The following is a 25,479-nucleotide window of genomic DNA, read 5'->3' as shown; positions in this document are numbered from 1 at the left end:
GTGTGTGTGTGTGTATGAGCTCTCTCTCCTGTGTGTGTGTGTGTGTGTGTGTGTGTGTGTAGAGCTCTCTCTCCTGTGTGTGTGTGTGTGTGTGTGTGTATGAGCTCTCTCTCCTGTGTGTGTGTGTGTGTGTGTGTGTGTGTAGAGCTCTCTCTCCTGGCTCGCCCCAAACCAGGGCTACTGCCCAGACGCTGCTGGCATCACGATACGCTGTGAACCCATCTGTGTGTGTGTGTGTGTCTGTGTGTGTGTGTGTGTGTGTGTCACACAAGTTAAAAATATTTCCTTTGGATTGCATCGTTAATGGGCTGCCAACAGAGAGCCCATAGCCGTGAGGAAGTGCTCATTAGCACTTAGCAAGTAAGGAGAGAGAGAGATGGGTAGATAGAGAGAGATGGAGAGAGAGAGAGATGGAGAGAGAGAGAGAGATGGAGAGAGAGAGATAGAGAGCAAGATGGAGAGAGATGGAGAGAGGGAGAGAAAGACAGAGGGAAACAGAGAGAGAGGGGAGAAAGGGAGAGCAGCTGGGAGATGGTGAAAGATGGAGAGGGAGAGAGGGAGTGAGAGAATAAGAGAGAAAGAAAGAGGGAGAGGGAGCCTGGCGTGGCACCTTACGTGGCACCTTGTGTGGCTCCTCCTCCCTGAAACCCCTCAGGAGATTACATGCTGCTCTGCTCTCTTTTTCTCTTTCTTTCTCTCTCTCTCTCTCTCTCTCTTTATTTCTACCTCTCTCTCTCTCTCTCTGTCTCTCTTTCTCTCTCTCTCTCTTTATTTATACCTCTCTCTCTGTCTCTCTCTCTCTCTCTCTCTGTGTGTGCACGTGTGTGTTCTGCATTGTGATTCCACCCAGTGTGTTTGAGCATTAAGCAGATAGACTGTGACCAAGGTGACTCCTTTGAGATAATTAAGAGGAGATTGATAGATAGATAGACAAAGCTACACACACACAACCTCTCTCTCTCACACACATAGACACACAGACACACACACACACACACACATTGATAGACAAGGGCTGTAGGATGGGTGTCCTCAATCTACTCTTTGCCCCCACACAAAGCACAAACATACAACACACACACACACTCACATATGCCTTCACACACACACACACACACTCACATATGCCTGCACAAACACACACACTCACATATGCCTGCACACACAGAGAGTGATAATAAGAATTAGAGATAGAGAGAAGGAGAGGGAGAGAGAGAGAGATGAAGAAAAGCAGGGAGAGGAGAGAAGAATGCCCAATGATCCTCTCTAGTGCTGTCTCTCTCCCTCACACACACACACACACACACAAACACACACACACACACACACAGAGACTGACGCATGCGCAAATCCCTACAGGACACTCCACTCCATGACCTGTTGTCTTGGCAACTGCAGCATGTGGTGGTTGGTGTAGAGGTGAGTGGGAATATGAAGTGTGCATCTGTGTGTGTACACCTACACTCCATTCTCTCTCTCTCACACACACACACACACACACACACTCCACTCTCTCTCTCTCACACACACACACACTCCATTCTCTCTCACACACACACTCCATTCTCTCACACACACACAAACACACTCCATTCTCTCTCTCACACACACTCCATTCTCTCACACACACACACACACACACACACACACACACACACACTCCATTCTTTCTCTCACACACCCACACACTCCATTCTCTCTGTCTCTCACACACACACACACACACACACACACACACATTTGGGCATCCCTTGTTGGGGTTCAAGGCAGTGTGTGCATTTCTTTCGGTCAGTGCTTCAGATGAGAGAGTTCTCCCAGCAGGTGTTGCATGTGACACTTAAGGTGGCCAGTCAGTCACCAGTTTAAGGTGGTCCCTGGACCTCTGGTATCAAGTGTGTGTGTGTGTGTGTGTATGTATTTGTAAAAATCCATTTGTACTTTCCGTTGTACTACAGTGGTATTCTTGAACATGACACGTAATATAACTTTCTAAACGAGTCTAAAAGTCAAGTTTATAGACGAAAAAGGTGTCGTGGCTTTAATTGTTTCTGTGAGCTCAGTGGGATGATGTATCAAGGGTGTTATTCAGGCAGTCTGAGCAGAGTGAGTTGTTAACCTTGACCACCACAGCAGAGTGAGTTGTTAACCTTGACCACCACAGCAGAGTGAGTTGTTGACCTTGACCACCACAGCAGAGTGAGTTGTTGACCTTGACCACCACAGCAGAGTGAGTTGTTAACCTTGACCACCACAGCAGAGTGAGTTGTTGACCTTGACCACCACAGCAGAGTGAGTTGTTAACCTTGACCACCACAGCAGAGTGAGTTGTTAACCTTGACCACCACAGCAATGATAGATGATGTAACAAGAATAACAGTGGCATAATGCATATTGGCATATGATGTGGAATTGAGGGAGGGTGATTTGGTGCCTAGTTCTGATGGAGCATTTAGTTGTTGCTGCTTGAATTTCCCCTTGCGGATCAATAAAGTATCTATCTATCTATTTCCCCTTGGGGATCAATAAAGTATCTATCTATCTATTTCCCCTTGGGGATCAATAAAGTATCTATCTATCTATCTTGTGGTGATGTGCCGCTCTAGACCTTTATTATTATTATTATTATTATTTACATTAATAATGTAAATGTATATTTATATGATGATTGTGTGTGAGTTGTGTACGGTAATTATCAATGTTTGTGTGTGAGTTGTGTACGGTAATTATTAATGTTTGTGTATGTGCTCAGTTTGTTAGGTGTGTTCAGTTGTCATGCACGTAAGATTGTGATTATGTATGTTTTGGGGGTGATTCATGTCAACATTTTGATTCCTTTTGTATGATTAAGATGCCTGCCAGATAGGGCGATGTGCCGTTTTTTGGTGTTTTAATTATGTTGACTGCAACAGTGAGAGAATGGCCATATATACTCTGGCTTTTGTTTTGGTTTCTGATGCACGTTGAATTCTTTCTCTTATACATAGGCATCACATTAAGCAGGCTGCTTTGAGCCCTGCTCTCCCGGTCTGTTTTTGTATATTGGCATGTTGCCATTTAAGACCATTTGATTTAGTTTTTTTTATCTATGTTAACTGTCACCTTCACTTTCATAACGTTGGGTGTGACGGAACGTTGGAATGGGACTAGTGGACTATATCATATTGTAAATAAACTGCACCCTTGTATTGGCCCAACTGCACTCTTGTATTGGCCCTCTTACCTGTTGCCTCAGCCCGATTTCTCCTAAAGCACTCAATACCCTACAACAGCACTCAATACCCTACAACAGCACTCAATACCAGCACTCAATACTCTACAACAGCACTCAATACCCTACAACAGCACTCAATACCAGCACTCAATACCCTACAACAGCACTCAATACCCTACAACAGCACCCAATACCAGCACTCAATACCCTACAACAGCACTCAATACCCTACAACAGCACTCAATACCAGCACTCAATACCCTACAACAACAGTCAATACCAGCACTCAATACCCTACAACAGCACTCAACTACCCTAAAACAGCACTCAATACCAGCACTCAATACCCTACAACAGCACTCAATACACTAAACAGCCTACAACAGCACTCAATACCCTACAACAGCACTCAATACCCTACAACACTCAGTACCCTACAACACTCATACCCTACAACAGCACTCAAAACACTCAATACCCTACAACAGCACTCAATACCAGCACTCAATACCCTACAACAACAGTCAATACCAGCACTCAATACCCTACAACAGCACTCAACTACCCTAAAACAGCACTCAATACCAGCACTCAATACCCTACAACAGCACTCAATACACTCAACAGCCTACAACAGCACTCAATACCCTACAACAACACTCAATACCAGCACTCAATACCCTACAACAGCACTCAATACCAGCACTCAATAGCCTACAACAACAGTCAATACCAGCACTCAATACCCTACAACAGCACTCAACTACCCTAAAACAGCACTCAATACCAGCACTCAATACTCTACAACAGCACTCAATACCCTAAAACAGCACTCAATACCCAACAACAACAGTCAATACCAGCACTCAATACCCTACAACATCACTCAATACCAGCACTCAATACCCTACAACAACAGTCAATACCAGCACTCAATACCCTACAACAGCACTCAACTACCCTAAAACAGCACTCAATACCAGCACTCAATACCCTACAACAGCACTCAATACACTCAACAGCCTACAACAGCACTCAATACCCTACAACAGCACTCAATACCAGCACTCAATACCCTACAACAGCACTCAATACCAGCACTCAATAGCCTACAACAACAGTCAATACCAGCACTCAATACCCTACAACAGCACTCAACTACCCTAAAACAGCACTCAATACCAGCACTCAATACTCTACAACAGCACTCAATACCCTAAAACAGCACTCAATACCCAACAACAACAGTCAATACCAGCACTCAATACCCTACAACAGCACTCAATACCCTACAACAGCACTCAATACCCTACAACAACAGTCAATACCAGCACTCAATACCCTACAACAGCACTCAACTACCCTAAAACAGCACCAGTGTTGGGAGTAATGCGTTACAAAAGTAATGTAATTACTGTAATATATTGCTGTTTGCGGTAACGCGGTAATGTAAGGCATTACAAAAAAAAATTTGGGTAATATTTACTCGGTACAAACTTCAGTAACGCGCGTTACAATGCAGTTTAACCCAAAATTAGGTGCTTGTTTTGTTTTGATACATATTCGCAAACACCACGCGAGAACAACAGAGGAGAAAAAATCCGCGCAAAATAGTAGAACGTTATCTCCTGATACTGGTTGAATATGACTGTGGCTGCAGCAGACTCGCAGGCGGACTCTATTTGCTGGATGGACATAAGCCTACGCTCATTATTTTCAGCTTGTCAGAGACAAGGCTATGAAGAACATAATAGTTAGTGCACTTTGTGTGCGAAACCGAAAGATCTCTCAGCTCGCGAAATAGCACAAGTAAATTAATGAAACATCTAAAGTAGTGCCACGCTAATCTTTTTGATTCTTGATAAAACACAAACTATGCTGTTGTGCATGCCAGCTTTGTGCTGTGAACTTGAATTGAAGAGAATAAAGGGATAGAAATGCAGAAAAAGATTGTGTAGCCTGGCAGTGCCACCGCTCCCACCACGCGCATCACGCACTTTGCGTTGGGCACCAAAGGACAGAGGGGGCACCCAAATGTAACCAATGAATAGTAGCTTTACTGCAAACTGCGTTTCACTCTTCATCAATAACGTTTACAATGTCAAAATGCACTAACACGATGTTACATGCAAGTTTGATACCTTTTGGGTTCTCTCAATCACCACGTAGTACTAGAATTGGTGGGTCTTCAATCATTCGTTTTCCAAGCATTTAGGCTACATGAAGCACATGATATGCTGAGTCGACTGAAACGCATTCCATTCAGATAGCTAGGTGGATACCAGGCTCATAATTCACTTGTATTCACGAAATGTGAAGCAACATGTCATATACTTCCATTTCCAAAGCAATGAAGGTTGCTTAAAACAACTTAACATTGTGCATATTATTGTTAATATTGTGCTATCAATGTAACTCAAACAAATAAGGCTTGTAAACAAGAGCTAGCAAAAGGGCATTATGACAACGTAAAGATCAATCCTCTTAAAGTGACAGTGCACCATTTATAAGTAAAACAGCATTTCTTCAGAAATTAATGTTTAAACATACACAGAAATGGTCTGTAAATAATAGGCCTTTTATTTTACTTTAGGTGTTTAAGTTATCATTTAAATGTCACTCACTCAAAGCCACTCACTTAGGGCACCGAAATGGCCAGCAGGCCACCATCTTGACATGTCTTTATTAAAGGAACCGTATGTAAAAAATGTATTTCAATTAATCATAAAATTGCCCTGATATGTCACTAGACATTAAGAAATCATGTTCATTTCAAATACTTATATCACTGACAACAGTAGTCTGGCCAGGATATTGTCATTTAAAAAGTGAAGTTGCAGCCCTCAACTGATGTTGATGTTGTCATGTTGTGTTTTGGCCTAATGCGCCACCCTCCACCTATCTACTAATCACAAAGTCAGTATAGTGTTTCGTCATCCGGTTGCCAACTCTGCCAGTCAGAGGGGAGGGGAAGGGGATACACCGCTCTACAGTAATTTGAAAGTGATTCTAGTACCCGTTTTGGCCACAATCTTACATACGGTTCCTTTAAGCTTTGATTTACAATATAGTAGGCTCTCTATTGATTTTAATGAGTAGGCCTAGGCCTTTAAGTTACAGTATTTCTATCACAATTTACCAGACTTTGACCTTTTGTCGGTTTTTAACAAAATTCTGACTATGATTGTTCCTTGTATTGCATTATGAGCACTGCGCCTATTGCATTCTACTGTTGCCTTAAGCCTAGCTCAGTTATTATGCTATACCACATCTCCCTCCATTGGAAGAGCAAGCTGCATTGAGTGTAATAAACTGCATTTATCATATTTCTAGATATTTTGGTGAAAGTAACTTAAAAGTAATGCAATAGTAGTGTAATGCCTTACAATTCAGAGACAGTAATATTATAATGTAACAAATTACTTTGAAATGACAGTAATAAGTAATGCATAGTACATTACGATTTTGAAGTAATTTGCCCAACACTGAACAGCACTCAATACCAGCACTCAATACCCTACAACAGCACTCAATACACTCAACAGCCTACAACAGCATTCAATACCCTACAACAGCACTCAATACCAGCACTCAATATACCCTACAACAGCACTCAATACACTCAACAGCCTACAACAGCATTCATACTTCATTAGGTACACCTTGCTACCCAACCAGTACCTGGTACTAGTTCATTAGGTACACCTTGCTACCCAACTAGCACCTGGTACTAGTTTATTAGGTACACCTTGCTACCCAACCAGTACCTGGTACTAGTTCATTAGGTACACCTTGCTACCCAACCAGTACCTGGTACTAGTTCATTAGGTACACCTTGCTACCCAACTAGCACCTGGTACTAGTTCATTAGGTACACCTTGCTACCCAACCAGTACCTGGTACTAGTTAATTAGGTACACCTTGCTACCCAACTAGCACCTGGTACTAGTTCATTAGGTACACCTTGCTACCCAACCAGTACCTGGTACTAGTTCATTAGGTACACCTTTCTACCCAACCAGTACCCACCTTGCTACCCAACCAGTACCTGGTACTAGTTCATTAGGTACACCTTGCTACCCAACTAGCACCGGGTACTAGTTCATTTGGTACACCTTGCTACCTAACTAGCACCGAGTACTAGTTCATTAGGTACACCTTGCTACCCAACTAGCACCGGGTTGGACCCCATTTTGCCCTCAGAACTGTTGAAATTCTTGGTGGCATAGATTCAGCAAGGTGCTGGAACATTCCTCAGAGATTTTGCTTAGATTCACACAGTTGATGCACATTTGTCGGCTGCACATCCATGATGTGAGTCTCCCATTCCACCGAATCCCAAAGGTGCTGTATGGAGTTTTGTGACATGGTGCGTTGCTGCTGACGGAGTCATTACGTGGAATCATACTTTAGCGTCAAAGTGACCCACTAGTGAGAAATGCAGAACATTAAACCACATATTGGAATATTGGGCATAATGCAGAACATTAACCAATTAAAGTGTTTAACAAATATGTCCATGATTTGAAAGGCAGGATTAATTATAATGTGACCACAGTATGGACGCTGGAGGTGCGGCTGTGCTTGTCAAATCAGATAGTGTTGTAGAGTCCAGTGAGAGCAGGCGCTTGATCACAGCTCGTAGAGTCCAGTGAGAGCAGGCGCTTGATCAGCTAGTGGCTGGACTCACGACCTGGTGCTGGCCGGCGTGGAGCGACAACATCAAGATGACCGGAGGTGGTGTGTTCAAGCTCCAGAGGCTGCATTTGGGATGACCGGAGGTGTGTTCAAGCTCCAGAGGCTGCATTTGTTGATATAAAATAAAAATAAAAATAAAAGTTGATAGTTTAAAAGTAGACTGTTTAAAAGCTGAATGTAGATAGTTTAAAAGTTGTTGATAGACAGTAGATAGTTTAAAAGTTGTTGATAGACAGCTAGTTTAATAGATAGTTTAATGATAGTTTAAAAGTAGACCGTTTAAAAGTTACTTAGCTAATGTTTTATAGCAGTGCTAGCAATGCTAACCTGCTAACCATGCTACTTAGCTAACGTTTTCTAGCAGTTTAATGAATGTTGATATTCAAATAGTTTAATGGCTGTGTATAGGTAGATATTTGACGATAACTGAAAGTTGGAACGGCTCTAATGTTTGCTAGCAGTTATGCTAAGATTTTTAATTCTGCTAACCATGCTACTTAGCTAATGTTTTATAGCAGTGTTAGCAATGCTAACATGCTAACCATGTTACTTAGCTAACTTAACTAATATTTTCTAGCAGTTTTGCTAAACATATTAACTATGATAACAAAGTTAGCATGCTAACTATGTTAACCATGTTACTTAGCTAACTTCGCTAATCATTTTTAGCAGTTATGCTAACTATGCTAACCATGTTACTTAGCTAACCTAGCTAATCATTTTTAGCAGTTTTGCTAAAAATGCTAAATAACATGCTAACATGCTAGCATGCTAACCATGTGACTTAGCTAACCTAGCTAATCATTTTTAACAGTTCTGCTATCAATGCTAACATGCTAACTTTGATAACCATGCTAACTAGCTACAGTGGGTAGGAGTCATAGTTGATGACAAGTGTTGACATAGTTGATGACAAGTTAAAAGTTGTTGATAGACAGCTAGTGAATGTATATAGTTTAAAAGTTGAATGTAGATAGTTTAAAAGCTGTTGATAGACATCTAGTTTAATAGATAGATAGTTTAATGATAGTTTAAAAGTAGACCGTTTAAAAATTGAATGTAAAGAGTTCAGTAGATTAATGGGTTACATTGTTTAACAGTGGATTATTGTAGTGAGGACTTTTATTTTTAAACAGTTTTGGGCAGAGGAAACAGTTGAATAGGATGTGTAGTCTTAATTGACCCAGATTGTATGCTTAAAGCCTGAGGCTGCAGGTGGCCTGAACACCTGCCATAGGATTCTAATTGCTTAATGGCCGTATTATGATGTCATAATCGGCAATGTTAAGTCTATGGGGATTTTTTAAAAGTTTTTCTTTAATAGTTTAAAAAGTATAAAAGTTTCAAAGTTGAAAAGACATAGCAACCCGATCTGTTTGAAGACCTACGTTACAAAGTTTGAATGAAGTTTCTAAGTTAAACTGTTCAAGAGAAATTGCGTATAGAAAAAGTGGTAAGCGGAATAATAATAATAAGTTGCCTAGGAAGAACAGTACAGTGCATTTTCATGCACTGTAATTATTGTGTTATATCTCATATTTTCTTAATGCTCAGGGTGGCTGGCCTCTTTAAATGTGGACAAGTAAAGCGCAGGATGCAGGACGGTCACAGCCCATATTTGGACAAGTAGAGCGCAGGATGCAGTACGGTCACAGCCCATATTTGGACAGGTAGATTGCAGGATGCAGGACGGTCAGAGCCCATATTTGGACAAGTAGAGGACGGTCCATACGGGCTACAGCTTTTTCCCTTCAGCTTCTCTGGCCTTCAACTCAAATACATGGCATTACCGTAATAACATTAAATACATGGCATTACGGTAATAACATTAAATACATGGCATTACCGTAATAACATGAAATACATTACATTACCGTAGTGTTAATTTCGTCAGACAACTTTTTTTTCCATGACCTAAGACGAGACGATGACTAGATGGCACTAATGTCCTGAAACACTGACTAAGACTATCTTAAGATGCATTATTGTTGACGAAAAAAGACGAGACTAAAATGTTTTGCATGAAATAAAAACTAAGATAAAATCTCTCTTCCTTTTCGTCTACAAAATGAGAAGACAGAATATCTAGCTGTTACGTTTTCAAAATATTTCGAATGAGTTCATACACAACAGCTTTCCTGTAGGCTAGTCTACGTGCTGTTGCTGCAACCCTGTGGCTGCAACACGAAACTACATGGAACAAGAACACTGGAGATTTCTGCCAGAGTTAGCAATACAGGTGGATTTTGTCGTTCGTTCTCATGACACAGTTCGCGTCGTTCAGTTCGCCAAGATGATTCGTTCTGAATCGTTCGTTCTTTCGTTCAGTCGCATTTCCGGTAGCCTACAACGTAGTTCAGCGGTGAATCATGGAATGCAGGTTCTCAGCTCCTCGTTTGTGAAAACGGTCAACACAACACTGTAATTGTAGCGGCAAATATAGCTGCAACTAAATGATTATGTGTACTTTTAGACAAAACAGCAGTGGCTAATGTGTTCATTCACCTTGACATTAAATTGACATATTGAAGTAGACTACGGCTAGATCAGCTAATTTCTTTTTTAAAAATGTGTTCATTCATAAAGGAACAAAGACCCAGTAGGCTATGCCGACAAACATGTTTAAAGGCTTGGCAGAAAGATTATATTGATGAAAAGGTTTCAAGTCCCCATTTTGCCTAGGCTACAGAGCCATAATCACTCTGCTTCTTCTGCTTCACTCTGCCAAGAACGAGTGACTGACTTAACGAGAACGACAGACCGAAGTGAAACAGGTCTTGGCGTGAGAACGAACGAACGAGACAGATTGAAGAGACATTTATTAACCTGACATGACACAGAAAATACAAAGACAGCATGCATTTACCATTAGACAGATATTTAAATGTAAATGCCAATATTGAAATGCAAAATGGAATTGTTAATGTACATTATCGTTATTTTTTATCGTATGCTCTCCCACTAGTCTCACTAGCCCATTTGTTTTTTTTCATGGAAACGGTTGCTATGCTTTCATGCCCCTCATTGGCTAATTCGATGAGAATGTTTTAGAAACAATACAGACAACAGCATACGATTGGTTTGGCTCTCGCCTTAGGAAGCTGGGCCAGAGGCATTCACAGCAGCACTAGGTCAGTGTGATTCAGCGACGAACGAAAGAACGAACAAGAACTGGAAAGGCGAACTAGTTCAGGTCGTTCATTTTAAAGACCCGTTCGAAGGAACTAGTTCGTTCGCGACCGACCCACCTCTAGTTAGCAAGCTAACTACCTAAGCTAATGCCACAATGCTACATACCCAGAAGTTGAAGCTTCTCTCATACAAATTAACATCCCCCAGAATGTCCATACGAAAATGTTCATCATGTAATGTCAACTATTTAACTAGTTAGACTGATGATGCAAAGTTTGCTAGCAAGTAAGCTAATATGGAAAGTTCGCTAGCAAGTTAGCTATGGCTAAGATGGAGAGTCTGTTTGGGATGTTTGAGATGTGTGAAACACTATTTGACTCAAATGGTAATCAGAAATAATTTGTTTAAAAAAAAAAGACTAAAATGTGTTGACTAAAACTAAGACTAAGATACCTTTAGTTTTCTTTTGACTAAAACTAGACTAACAAAAATGATATTTGAATGACTAAATATGACAAAGACTAAAAAGGAAATTTCGTCACAAGACTAAGACTAAGACTAAATTAAAAATAGGTGACAAAATTAACACTACATTACCGTAATAACATTAAATACATGGCATTACCGTGATAACATGAAATACATGGCATTACTGAACATTATTATTGTTACTGCTGTTATTTATATATCATGTCTTGATTATTATATTACCATAATAACATGAAATACATGGCATTACTGTAATAACATTAAATACATGGCATTACCGTAATAACATGAAATACATGGCATTACCGAACATTATTATTGCTACTGCTGTTATTGATATATCATGTCTTGATTATTATATATACAAAATTCTGTTATATACAAAACGTGAATATGATTTTCTGAATAATAAATCCCCAAAGATGGCTATTATGGCCTAAAATACACAAAAGGCTTCACAAAACCACCAGGCCGTCCAATTGTCTCTGGCATTGACTCTTTAACTGCCAATATGTCCAAATATGTGGATTTCTTCCTAAGACCAATTGTGGAATCACTGCCATCTTATGTTAAAGACTAAGGTGACATGATAGGTGGAAACTGTTCTATTGTTACTATCACAGATGAGGTTATACTTGCCAGTTTTGATATTGTATCCCTATACACAAACGTACCACACAGTGGAGGCATTAAGGCAATTGAATACTTCCTGAGCCAATGAAAAAACAAACTTCCATCTAATGAAACAATTACACACATGGCTGAATTTGTACTTACGCATAATTTCTTTACGTTTGATGATGACTTTTACTTAAAAGAATGGGGGAGCTCAATGGGATCGCCAATGTCACCTAGTTATGCTTCTTTATATGTAGCCTTTTGGGAACATACAGTAATTTTGAACCCAAACAATAACCCTTTCTTTCATAAAATCTTACTCTGGAAACGCTTTTTAGACTACATTTTTATTGTGTTTAAAGGAAAAAAGAATGAACTAATGTCACTCAATGACCTCCTCAACACTAAAGTTGAACATCTATCTTTTACTATGGAAAAGGACCCAACCAAAATGAATTTTCTTGATCTATGGATCTTAAAAGGAGAGGGTGGACTATATACTGATCTATACACTAAACAAACTGATAGAAATACCCTCTTAACTCATTGAGTGCCAAAATGCATAATATTAAGTTTTTAGCTTTTTTTTTAATTACGAAACTAGACACTCTAACACACCTTATATGTGATTTTGGGAACTCTGTGATGAATGGAAATGAAATATATGACGATCGAAAACTCATGAAAACGCACAATCTGGACATTTTATCTGGACATTAATCATAACTCGGTTGCCACTTTGGGTCGAATCAGTGACTCATGCACGTCAGCTCAAAACCAAGCCATTTTCGTGGGTCCATCACTAGGTGGCAGTCTCGCCAGGTCACTTCCAGAAAACTTTACAGGCAACACTTCATATTTCATGAAAGACGTTATATCTCCATTTCTAGAAAAATATTTTTTTTGAAATTTTGATGAAAACTAGCCACTGTTTAGCTTGTGATTTCTCAGGAACAGAAGCGTGTAGAAATACACGGTTTGCACCCACTGAGAGCTTAAAGTCTCACCTTTCAAACAAGCCATTGTATGTGTTCATAGCTATAACACAGAATATGCTGTGGCTGTACAAAAATCATCAACAATGGTCTAGATTGCTGGCACTCTAGGACAAAGCTTCCGAAAACAGCTTGGCATTCAATGAGTTAAGGGCAGATAGTTACCATCCTCTACCCTTAAAAAAGTTTACCCTATAGTCAATTTTGTAGACTGAGGCGGATCTGTAAGAAAGAATCTGACTTCTCACATCACTTGACAGAGGCACAAAATAAGTTTAAAAGACGTGGATATAGTGAAAAGAGTATTGAAGAAGCCACCAAAAAGATCCTCTCAAAAACAAGAGTTTTTTAAACCTAAGAAAAAGAAAGATATGAATTCAAATGTATTTATTACCAAATATACCAAAACATCTGAACAATTTAAAAAAAATATTCAAACTCATTGGCATGTCTTACAAAAAGATGAGACCATTAAACATTTATACAAGGATCTCCCAACTGTTGTGTTTAAACGTGGCTGAAATCTGAGGGATGAGTTAGTACAGTCTGAATACGTCCCCACCCCTCCACCACCCTCTCAAACACGCTGACAGAAATTGTAAATGTGGAGCATGTGCCCAATGCATCTCCACTTCGAAGAAAATATATTTTAACCATCCACACACTGGCGAAAAGATAAATATTAAAGGTATAATTTCATGCAAAACAAAAGGGGTGATTTACATGCTGACCTGTCTGTGCGGAAAAGTATGTGGGGAAAACACCTCTCGTGAATTACAGTTTTTCTCAGTCGCTTTGGTGCTTTTTTCAGATCAGAATGAAAATTCTCATAATTATTAGTTCAACCTCCACAACATTTAGTCATTTGTGCACATCATAGTATCAATTTCTCCTTCCTCTGAACAAATTGCAAATATTTTTGGACATGTATCAGTTGCTTTCATACAATTCTTTGCTGTCTTTTAACATTATCATTTGCTTATGTCATGTCAGTCAAAATGAACAATACTTATGAATGCTGAATAGTCGTTCCCAATAAAACTAATATTTTTCCTTTCATTGCTTGAGTCATTACATACAAAATTGTTGAACTAGTTATCAAATTCTGTCACAATGTTGTAGAATTGCAAAGAGCATGTGTGTCAAATGTGTCAAGACTTCTCATTTTGATGACACTGACAGTTTCATTGACATGAATACCTGCTTTTGAGGAATGGACTATCCATTCTGAGCAAGTGACGTGCTTTTGCAGGTCACCCACTAGGTTTTTCAGTTTGCACTAATTGTTTTGAGAATTGCACTAACTGCTGTGCAAATGTTAATAGTGATGTGAGAAAAGCACCAAAGCGACTGAGAAAAACTGTAAAACAGAGGATTACGGAACACAGAAGTACAGTGGGTCCCAGTTAAGAATTGACACTTCATTCACCATCAAGGTGATTCACGCAGCTGGGTGAAATGTAAGTACAACTGCAGCCGCTTGGGGGCAGCATAGTCCGCTGTGGCGTTCCACGGTCGAACCGGACGAAGCATTCGACAGCAAGGGCTGTGATTGGCCGAGTTTTCAGTGCATTTCTCTGTGTTTTTAGCAGCCCCTGCAACATGCTAGTCCACTGTAGCCTATAAGCTTTGTACATAATGTTAAACATAGTTTTGGATTCAGTGGCAAGATGTCTTGATTGTACAGTGCCTGTCTCTCAGTAATGTTTTAAAATGAGAGCTTCGTCAGCTGGCAGTAGGCTACTTTGTCGGCAGTCATGAGAAGTTCGCTTGCTAACAGAACATAAATATGCTGCCGAGAAACCTCGTGAATAGTTCTGATTTGTTTTACTACACTAACGAGGTTAAATATATCCTTTGCCTACAGCATCTCCTTAACAGTAATGTTAACAACATGACAGCATTTATATGACAAAGGAAAACGAATTCGGTCACTCAAGACTGTGCCACAGCAACCAGTGTAGGCTACAGTCCTACCCAATAGGCCTACTCGAAGCAGATAGCGTTGTCTGACGGTCGAGTGGGTTAATGCACGTATTTCCAGAACAGGTCTGCAACTTTCAGGCAGTTCTGAGTTCGAATCTAGGCAGGAGCAGAGCCATATAAAGGCCTAGGCCTATTGTTATCATTTTTTGCAAGGTGTTGCTCCTGGCAATACTTGTTTATAAGACGTTTGGTGATTAGTTGATAGCTGTTTTTGGGACACGTTAAACGTTCTTTATAATGAGCGCATACGGGGAGTAAAACGACTGTTACGCGCTGTTACAACTGTAGGCTACAATGATTGCAATAAAAAAATATGCGCGTGTGATGTTTTGCACTTTTGCCTCATGTGTTTTCAGGTTTGAGGGCTTTTTTGGCAAGATTGACCTTGGTTAGACTCTGCATATTCTCTGTTATTCTGTTATTCTGACTCTGTTATTTCTCCGTATGGAAAATAAAGTCAATTTTCGACACACATCTGTTATTAGTTCAATAACAAGTGTTCCTGTTAAAACATGTGACTAGTCAAACTCAAATGATTTTAGAAATATTTAGCCAAAGCCAAAAAGAGTTAGAGAGAAGGAGAGACGCCGGTGCAGCTCAGATGTCTTCTTAATTTTCTTTATTCTTTAGTAAAAGGTGCAGAACATTATTAAACTTCGATGTTCGTTAGTCATAAACATTGACACATCGAAACGTTAGTCAAAGTTTAATAATGTTCGGCACCTTTTACTAAAGGCTTACTGGAAAAAATTGTAGGCTTACTGGAAAAAATTCATGCTACATTCAAACGCAAAAGGTGCTTTGATATCTTTTTCGTTTGAACGTCGGCAAGCAGGCATGCTGCGGTTGCAATGAATGAGGATAATTGGTTTTATCTGAATATGACTCGCTCCAGTCTCAACAGCACGTCTACTTTTTCCACACACATCTAAGTTCTAACGCACATCCCCTCTCGCTTTCTCTCTCTCCATCCCTGCGCACGGGGCTTTCTTAAAGGAGCTGCACCATTTTACAACAATTGCATCTACATTTTCATATTAGAATGTTTTGTCTGTTTAAGTGTAAGCTTAAACTACCGTGATCAATTTAAGTTCCCGTGCCCCCGCTGAAAGTCTCATGCACTTATCGTTACACTATCAAATCTATAAGTAACCGTGACATAGGGTATAAGATATATAAACTCACGCTATTGTATTATCATGTATGTTTGGTAATGGCTCACTGCGTCATGGAAGCAGTTAAGTCAAGTCGCATCAAAAATAGTAGTGGCAGAACTCCCAAGTGACACCTTGTGGTTGTTTGTGTCAACTGCAGTTTGTGCCATTTCTGCTGAGAAAATGGGGTGCGTGATTCATGAAGGAACCCGTCCAAACTTAACTGGGACCCACTGTACACACACGCACACACACACACGTGCATATAAACACATACACAAACCGTCCAAACTTAACTGGGACCCACTGTACCATAAGATGCCAAAATAGCATCTCTCCTGTGGCCCAACATGTTATGGAGTTTAATCAGCCAATATCATCCTTAAAATACACAAGGATTGAGAAGGTTATGGAGTTTAATCAGCCAATATCATCCTTAAAATACACAAGGATTGAAAAGGTGCAACAAGAGGGGAGGGAACTTTGAAACAATTTTACTAAAGAGGGAGGCTTTTTGGATTTCACATCTACGGACTCTAAGACCCAATGGTCTGAATGAAGAACTGGATTTGAGACCTTTTATTCAAAAGAAACTTCATATAGACATGTTTGAAAGTGTTGAATGGATTGAAAGTGACAATATTGGGTATTTGTACTAAACATACATTTGATGTACTGTAATTAGTGACTATGATGAATTAGGTAAAGACACAATGTGTATAATATAACTTGTTGGATATATGGTATGCTGACTGTTTTGTCAATTTTGTAAATATTGTAATTTATGAACACTATTGTTTCTGTAATTGTCTTGATAGGCTCCCTTTGTATGTTGTGGTTAGGTGCATCATAATTGATTGTGTGGACCTTGCTTGATTACACACCTGGTGAGATACCCAGAGTGCCCTTGATTGACACCTGGTGCTTTAAGACTGGATTTGCTAGTGTCCACATTAGGAACCTTGACAAAGGCTAACAGGCCGAAAAGTTGGAATAAAATAATTATTTATATGTTGATTATTATATTACCATAATAACATTAAATACATGACATTACTTTAATAACATGAAATACATGGCATTACCGAACATTATTACTGCTACTGCTGTTATTGATATATCATGTCTTGATTATTATATTGTAGAATGTTAATAACATATCATCAAATAAATACTTTTACATACTTTAATGGAGGAAACTGTCTTTTCTGCATGTGTGTGTGTGTGTGTCTGTCATCACGGTGAGACGCTTAGCTACCACAGTACAAATACAGATTCAGTAAAAAACCGAACAGTCAAGCACGTAATAGATCATGAGTTCAGCAACCAGATGATACGTCCATGAATCCTATCAAATAGATGCAATAACCCTGGGCACTAGCTGTGATAATACGTCCATGAATCCTATCCAATAGATGCAATAACCCTGGGCACTAGCTGTGATAATACGTCCATGAATCCTATCCAATAGATGCAATAACCCTGGGCACTAGCTGTGAGACATTAACAGAATCAGGGTCAGGACTTGGGCCTTGAGGTGGTTGTTAATGGCTGTACATTTTCTGTTGTTTGCTGTGGTTCACCAGCGGAACGGATGCTGTTACTAGTATAAGGATAGGGACATGGCTTTACTAGCATTACGCTAGGGACATGGGACATGGCTTTACTAGCATTATGCTAGGGACATGGGGCATGGCTTTACTAGCATTATGCTAGGGACATGGCTTTACTAGCATTATGCTAGGGACATGGGGCATGGCTTTACTAGCATTATGCTAGGGACATGGCTTTACTAGCATTACGCTAGGGACATGGGACATGGCTTTACTAGCATTATGCTAGGGACATGGCTTTACTAGCATTTCGCTAGGGACATGGCGTTACTAGCATTACGCTAGGGACATGGCATTACTAGCATTACGCTAGGGACATGGCTTTACTAGCATTACGTTAGGGACATGGCGTTACTAACATTACGCTAGGGACATTGGAGCTAACTGTTGATCTTGGATGAGAATGTATTATATCCAAGAGACATTTCAGGCATTCTGACCAATCAAAGTAGTGAGAGTCAGGTGGGGTGTTTCCTTCCATTGTAGAAATGAGTAATCAACATCACTCAGCAATGAGATAGAACTTGGTTTCAATTAGCAGAATTATTATGGTCTGAGCGTTTTTTTATGTTTTGCCACCATCGCTTTGTTATTTTCAGTGTGATCAGCTTGCCAACTTATTAAATATTTTGGGGAGTACTAAAACCTAGCCATGCAAAAATCATGTGTGATGATGTGCGGAAAATTGTGTTTTGTCATGTTGTCATATTGTTGTAAAGCCACTTTATCATGTGTATTTTGTCATGTTGCTGTGTTGTTTATCATGTGTGTTTTGTCATGTTGTCATGTTGCTGTGTTGTTTATCATGTGTGTTTTGTCATGTTGTCATGTTGCTGTGTTGTTTATCATGTGTGTTTTGTCATGTTGTCATGTTGCTGTGTTGTTTATCATGTGTGTTCTGCACCATCATTTGCATTAACGCCACTGCTGTGCTCATTGAAAAAATGCCTTAAAAAACATGTCTTGATTGCATGCAAATTGCAAATAAAAAATGTGTGAAAAAATGTGTGTGTGTGTTTGCAGAAATCCGGGCTCAGCTGGTGGAGCAACAGAAGGTTCTGGAACAGCAGACGGACATGCGAGTACAGCTGCTTCAGGACCTGCAGGATTTCTTCCGGAAGAAGTCGGAGATCGAGAGCGAGTACTCACGCAACTTAGAGAAGCTCGCCGAGCGCTTCATGGCCAAGACACGCAGCACCAAGGATCACCAACAATACAAGTAGGAGTGTGTGTGTCTGTGTCTCTGTGTGTCTGTGTCTCTCTGTGTGTGTGTGTGTGTGTGTGTGTGTGTGTGTGTGTGTGTGTGTGTGTGTACAGTGGGCATTGCTTTCAAATTACCACTTCAGTCGCGCATTACGAGGCGTGAAGCTTTAGTACCACTTTCAGCCACTGTGCGTCGCTCTGCCTGCCGCCCCTTCTGAAAAAGCAGGAGGCCATTAAACATAATTGTTACCGAGAGTAATCGCAGCCTACGAATTCAATAACAAAATAAATCATGCATAATTAAACATTACCTCGATTTAGGTTACTTGGGTATGGCTTAAGGCTTGACTACACGGTGGTAACGAAAATTAAAATCGAAATTTGCTGTCTACATTATTGTCAGTGTTGGGGGTAACGCAACTACGCAAATCAAAACAGTGGTGTGATAATTGAGCCAGTAGAGAAATAACTGTTCAGAATTAATCTGTAGCCTTGGGTAGGCTTCTGCAGAAAACAATGTTGGCGATTTAATACTATTACTAATACGCTGTAGAGGCTTAGACAACTATGACCAACGTTTTGGTTTCGTAAATTAATTTGCCCTACTTCTTGACTGCAATGTAGTCAATTGACTGCTTGACATGTCATTTTTATTTTTCTGTACAATAAACAAATACATCTGCTTTATGCCGCAGAATTACATTCATATTTGGAACTTACATAGTCCAATGCATCGTTACACTACGTTAGTGTTTCCCAAAACCATAGTAGCAACGAACGTTCGCAACCACTATCGTAAAGTTGTGTAGTTACAACTACACCTCTCGACCTGTGGTAGAATGCTAGTAGAAGCATAGTTCCAGGGATCTTCATGTCAAAGACGTCACTGACACCAGTTATTTGTTTGCAAATGAATAATTATAAATATATTTAGGTTTCTAATTTATATTTACACTTCTAACCACCATACATCCATATTTTAAAATGCCCAAGGCAGAAAATACATAAATTAAAAGTAAATTTGCAGCCATGTGCACGTAAGTAAAAGTCACACACGCAGATAATAATAAGGTGGTGTGCACTTTTTGACGAGTCAGTTGAGAATATGTAGCCTTTGATTTTCATGGAGGGGGGGGGGGGGTTCCTTGTTAGTTTATGCAAACCAGGCCAAGAAGGCTGATTCTAATTTTGATAATATGATCTGCACAAAAGATAAACTTAGGTAAACAATAATGTGAATATTGTTGTCAAAATCTTAACCCAGATTCGAACTCTTGGACAGGGGACCGATAACTGCTGCGCAACGGCGGCTGTCATCTGCCGGCCTTAACGCAATGCGCCACAGAATTATGTGCAGGTGCCCATTCACGTGCTACTAAACGTCATTAACCACCTTAGTCCAGACGACTGAAGTTTGGAAACTATCATGGTCCAAACTTACAAAGTACTTAGTACGACAGTTTTGGGAAACAGTCGTAACTTACATGTTGGTTAGTTGAACGATGCATCCTGTTAGTAAAAAGCTAACCTCCGTAGTTGTACGGGAAACGCACCCCAGATCAGCTTGTAGGCCATTAGCAATCTGTTTATTTTATCTTATGAAGCCTATACAGTAGATCACATGCCACATTCTCACTTTCAATAGACAGATGCAATAGCCATTGGTCAAGTATTGAGTATAAAGCAATTAAGATAGTAGCCTATACAAAAAGTACTTCATACTATCATAAAAATTTGTTAAAACGAATAGCATTTTGCAACTTGACAAAACACTGGATTAAATATCATAGGCACAGGAGAAAACTTGTACATCCATTGGCCCGTGGGGAGATGACATGCCAGTGGCCTCTCCCTTCAATGCCATGACTCTGTTAATGACTTTGTCCAGATGGTCTATGTATTTATTGCAACGTTCGGCTGTGAGTTTGTTTCGCCAAAAAAAACTCTATTGCAGATATCAATGCGTCTTTGTCAGGGTAGGAATTTCACAGCGGCCACGACGGCCATGGCCGTCGTAGCCCCTTGCGTTGGCCGAGATGCCCCTTTGAAAATCAGAGGTTTACAGGCCACTGTGGCCTTGGTGCCCCCTTCTCTCAATATTCTGGTTTGCGTCGGACTAATAGCGTATTTTATTAGCCTATGGCCTGACAAAATAATCTTTCACAGCGCATTATTGTAGCATTTTATGCAGTGGAAAAGTGACAGCGCACGGCAAGAAAGTAAGTGCGTCCAGATTCCCATTCTTCTCAGTGGAACTACTCGCGAAGTAGCCTACTCATCATACAGGCATCACAAGTATCACATCACATGAAAGAGTTTTTTCTTAGCTTTTAAACGATGTTAGCCATTTGGTGAACGGTTCGCGAGACAAATAAATACTGATTAAACTGAATCAAATTCTAGGATCTGCGCCCATCTCCCTCATTCATCTTGGAATACTTAACGAACCCCTTCGTTCAAAACATGGCAAACCATATATCAAAATAAACAGCAGACCTTACCGAACACGAAGGTTTAAAGCAGTCCCATGTACAGTTAGCCATTCCAGAGTAATCCGGTTTTGAATTTGTAGCAAAGTTTGACATACATGTCTCCAAATTTGGGCTTTAAGTTTCACAACATGTTTAATTTTTTTCCCTACGTGATTTCATAACATGCCAAATACAAAATAAATGTCGCCTAGATGTCGGTAAATATTAAAATCAGAGGATATACAGCTGACTAAGAGTTTGTTAAAGTAGCCTTAATGATGACAAAATGATGATGAAAAAAAATTTGAGTTTCTTAAAGCTGAGCTGTGCTTAAATTGTTCAATACATGATTTCATAACAGGCCAAATATAAAATAAATGTTAAATATAGCCTAGATATCTGAAAATATTAGATGATATTAGATGATCATTATCCTATGTAATATGTCATGTTTTTGTAATGTTTCATACAGTGATGCAGGTCTATTGAATAGGCTAAATACAATTTCAATCATTTTTATAGCCTACTGTATGGTTAACTTTGGCCTTGGTGCCCTGACATGTGGCCTTTGTGCCCCCCACCAAATATGCCCAACTGAAGGCCAAGTGGCCTTGCCCCCAAAATGGTGAAATTCCAAGCCTGGTCTTTGTTCATGGGTTTGGCCTCACAGCAGAGGCTTAGACAACTATGACCCACGTTTTGGTTTCGTATATTAATTTGCCCTACTTATTGACTGCAATGTAGTCCATTGACTGCTTGACAGGTTATTTTTATTGTTCTGTACAATAAACAAATACATCTGCTTTATGCCGCAGAATTACGCACTTGGCCAGCCTATAGAACGGGCACATTTTGGATAGAATAGAGAATGTACGCTATTTGTGGCTGGTTACCAGCAAACAATGTTTAATGCATTAACTCAAGACGTCAAACGTTTTCTAAACAATACAAACAGAAAGGATGCAGCAGGCAGCAAATGTAGAAGAGTAATTTCCAGTGGAAGAACAAATTGCTGAATGAAGCCTATGAAGGCATATCTGGCAAGTTGTTATTTTTTGAAGACGTAAATGGTTGGGCTATAGGCCTAGTTTGCAAGAAGGAGACATAAAGTGTGAGCATGCCACTCTATCCACAGCTGTGGTAGCGGGGGGTGGGGGGGTGGGAGGATTACTGTTAGCGCAGGATTTATATAAAATTCTTTAACAGAAGGCCTGCCTCGAATGCAGGCTTGCCCAAAAAAAAGGCCTGTGGTTTGCGCAGCCTACAGTAAATAGGTCTTAGTGAGTTAGGAGTCCTCTCGACATCTTTTAAGCTGTCTCAGAGGTGGAAAGTTGCGTTCGTTGGGGGCAGGGCCGGATTAACAATTCATAGACCCTTGGGAACAAATGTCTGATGGCCCCCCTGCCCCCCAGCCAACGTGAATCGGGCGGTCAGTTAATAGGCCTATATCGTGAAGATTTGTATTACCATTTAAGGCACGAGCGCATCTGTGAGGCCAAGCCTCACCAAGTAGCCCGTTTGTTTACAACTAACATTACATTTAGACTGCTTATAGGCTATGCCGAAATAGTTTCAACATTTTGAATATCAGTGTCGGGTGAATTAGGAAATGTTCTCAAAGTAGCCTTATGGCTGAAAGCTGCTTGGGATCCCCCCTGTCAAGCAATAACTATACAAAAAGTTAAAAACAGATGACATGATGCGCGTCACTGACATAATGCGCAAATAATATAGCCTAGATATTCCAATATATTTGGATACATGTGTTTATTTTAGAGGGGATATTCGAACGTCATTTTTGAGCAATTTTGACAGCCCTAGTCCACTGTAGACTATGCCAATCGTCTATTAACACCTTCCACCTAACCCCGGTGAGTGGGGGTCACTATAATGCGTGTGAAATAGCACCATTGAGAAGCCTATGCGAAATAGCCTTAAAATCGTTCCGGTGTTGTCTGCCTTCTGGTTCCCGCAAAAGCAACACACGCGTGACTGTCCATCCTGATTCCCTAGTCTTTGAGCCAACTAATATGTTACGCGATACAATTAACTATTGTAGGCTACCATCAATTAATAACGTAGGCAACACCCAGGTAACATGTTGTCCAGGCTATCTGAAACAAATTGTTGCCCTTCATCTACAACAACTGGTTACCTTGGGCTGCTACAGCCGTCAGTGCACTGTGCACAGTAGGCCTATGCTACTCTTTGTGGTTGATCAACTAAAAATAAAAGATGTATTTGGTGATGACGTTATTGTAGGCCTAGTAGACCTAAATTCAGAGAAATTAAATGGTACGAGAAACGATCTACATAGCGCACCAGACCGCGATGTCTTCAAAGTTTGGATGAAGGGAGTTTGCAAAAATTAGCGTATTTTTCAAGTCAATAAACATTCTTAATTTTCGAATGTCTTTGTCAGGGAACATCTGACTTTTCAAAACCATAAGCCAGGTAGTCGCTCAGACAAGGAGTAATAAGATAAAGGCAATACCATTTGTGTCACCTAATGCAGTTCAGTGAATTAGCAAGATACCATCAGAAGCCAACAATCATAAAGCACCTGTGCGCGCGCGCTCTCCCCTGCGCATGAAGCTGTCTGCGTGTTGTAGGCTAGATTTGCGTGAGTTCTTTCTATCTGCTTTACTTTTGAGTTGCGACCACCTAGGCTATGTTATAGACGTTCTATGAGGTACCAGTGTTTAGCTGTGTCACAAAACAATAAGCTTTGTCAGACTACTTTTAAAATGATATTCAGGGCTATATACATTTTAAACATTCGGGGCTGAAGACCCGACAAAGCCTTGCGTTAATTCTTCAGGTGGGAAGTGTCAGGAATTTTCATACGAGAGACGCTCTCATTGGTGGTTAGTATATGGAGTAGGGGATTAACAGCAACATTAAAGTCGCGTGATACGCGCGGACCGCGAGGGAAGCTGGCCTAGTCGAAGCACTGCCCACTGTACATGGTTTTTTGTGACTGTCATTCAGTCAGTCTGTCTGTCAGTCTGGCTATTTGGGGAAAGATGTGAGATGTTTCTGTGTATTTTTGTCAGTCTGTCTAAGAAGGAGCCAGTCTGTCCTGACAGACGTGTGTGTGTGTGTGTGTGTGTGTGTGTGTGTGTGTGTGTGTGTGTGTGTGTGTGTGTGTGTGTGTGTGTGTGTGTGTGTGTGTGTGTGTGCTTTGTCTGGAGAAAAGGGTGAAAGTCTGACAGAGATGGAGGGAGATAGAGAAGAACATACATTATTTAAAGCCTATTTCATTCTGACCGCTGGTAATAAGAAATAGCACTTTTTTCTGCCCATCTTGTGTCATATGATGCATAGACATCCCCTCTATGACTTTTCTCTTTCCCTCCCTCATCCTTCTCTCTCATAAACACACACTTCCACTGAATCCCTCTCTCCTTTCTCTCGGTCTCTTTTTCTTCCTGCAGTTTCTCACTGAATCCCTCTCTCCTGTCTCTCCCTTGCCCTCTTAGCCCATCTGTGTGCTCTCTGTGTGTGCATGTGCGTGTGTGTGTGTGTGTGCTCTCTGTGTGTGCATGTGTGTGTGTGTGTGCTCTCTGTGTGTGCATGTGTGTGTGTGTGTGCTCTCTATGTGTGCATGTGCATGTGTGTGTGTGTGTGTGTGTGCTCTCTGTGTGTGCATGTGTGTGTGTGTGTGTGCTCTCTGTGTGTGCATGTGTGTGTGTGCTCTCTGTGTGTGCATGTGTGTGTGTGTGTGCTCTCTCTCCCCCATCTTGGGCTTTCTTTCCTCATCACACACACTACACACACACACATTACACACACACATGCACACACACACATATACACACACATTACACACACACACTACACACACACATTACACACACACATTACACACACACTACACACACACACTACACACACACACTACACACA

General features: G+C 40.4%; 1 protein-coding gene across 1 annotated transcript in view; it reads left to right on the top strand.

Moving 5' to 3' along the window:
- srgap1b (SLIT-ROBO Rho GTPase activating protein 1b) overlaps positions 1–25,479 on the top strand; it is a 104,712-nt gene that overhangs the window by 16,463 nt on the left and 62,770 nt on the right. Inside the window, exon 2 of the mRNA XM_076303772.1 lies at positions 18,920–19,115. Coding sequence (XP_076159887.1) covers positions 18,920–19,115 — 196 coding nt within the window. The remainder of the gene's footprint in view (positions 1–18,919; positions 19,116–25,479) is intronic.

This window comes from Alosa pseudoharengus, unplaced genomic scaffold, assembly GCF_046254945.1.
Source record: "Alosa pseudoharengus isolate Yale_2024_CS ecotype anadromous, Long Island Sound unplaced genomic scaffold, YU_APseudo_1.1 YU_APseudo_1.1_scf_24, whole genome shotgun sequence".
In the NCBI taxonomy this organism is placed as follows: domain Eukaryota; kingdom Metazoa; phylum Chordata; class Actinopteri; order Clupeiformes; family Clupeidae; genus Alosa; species Alosa pseudoharengus.
Note: the sequence above shows the minus strand (reverse complement) of the source record. Positions and strands in the feature narration are given on the sequence as shown.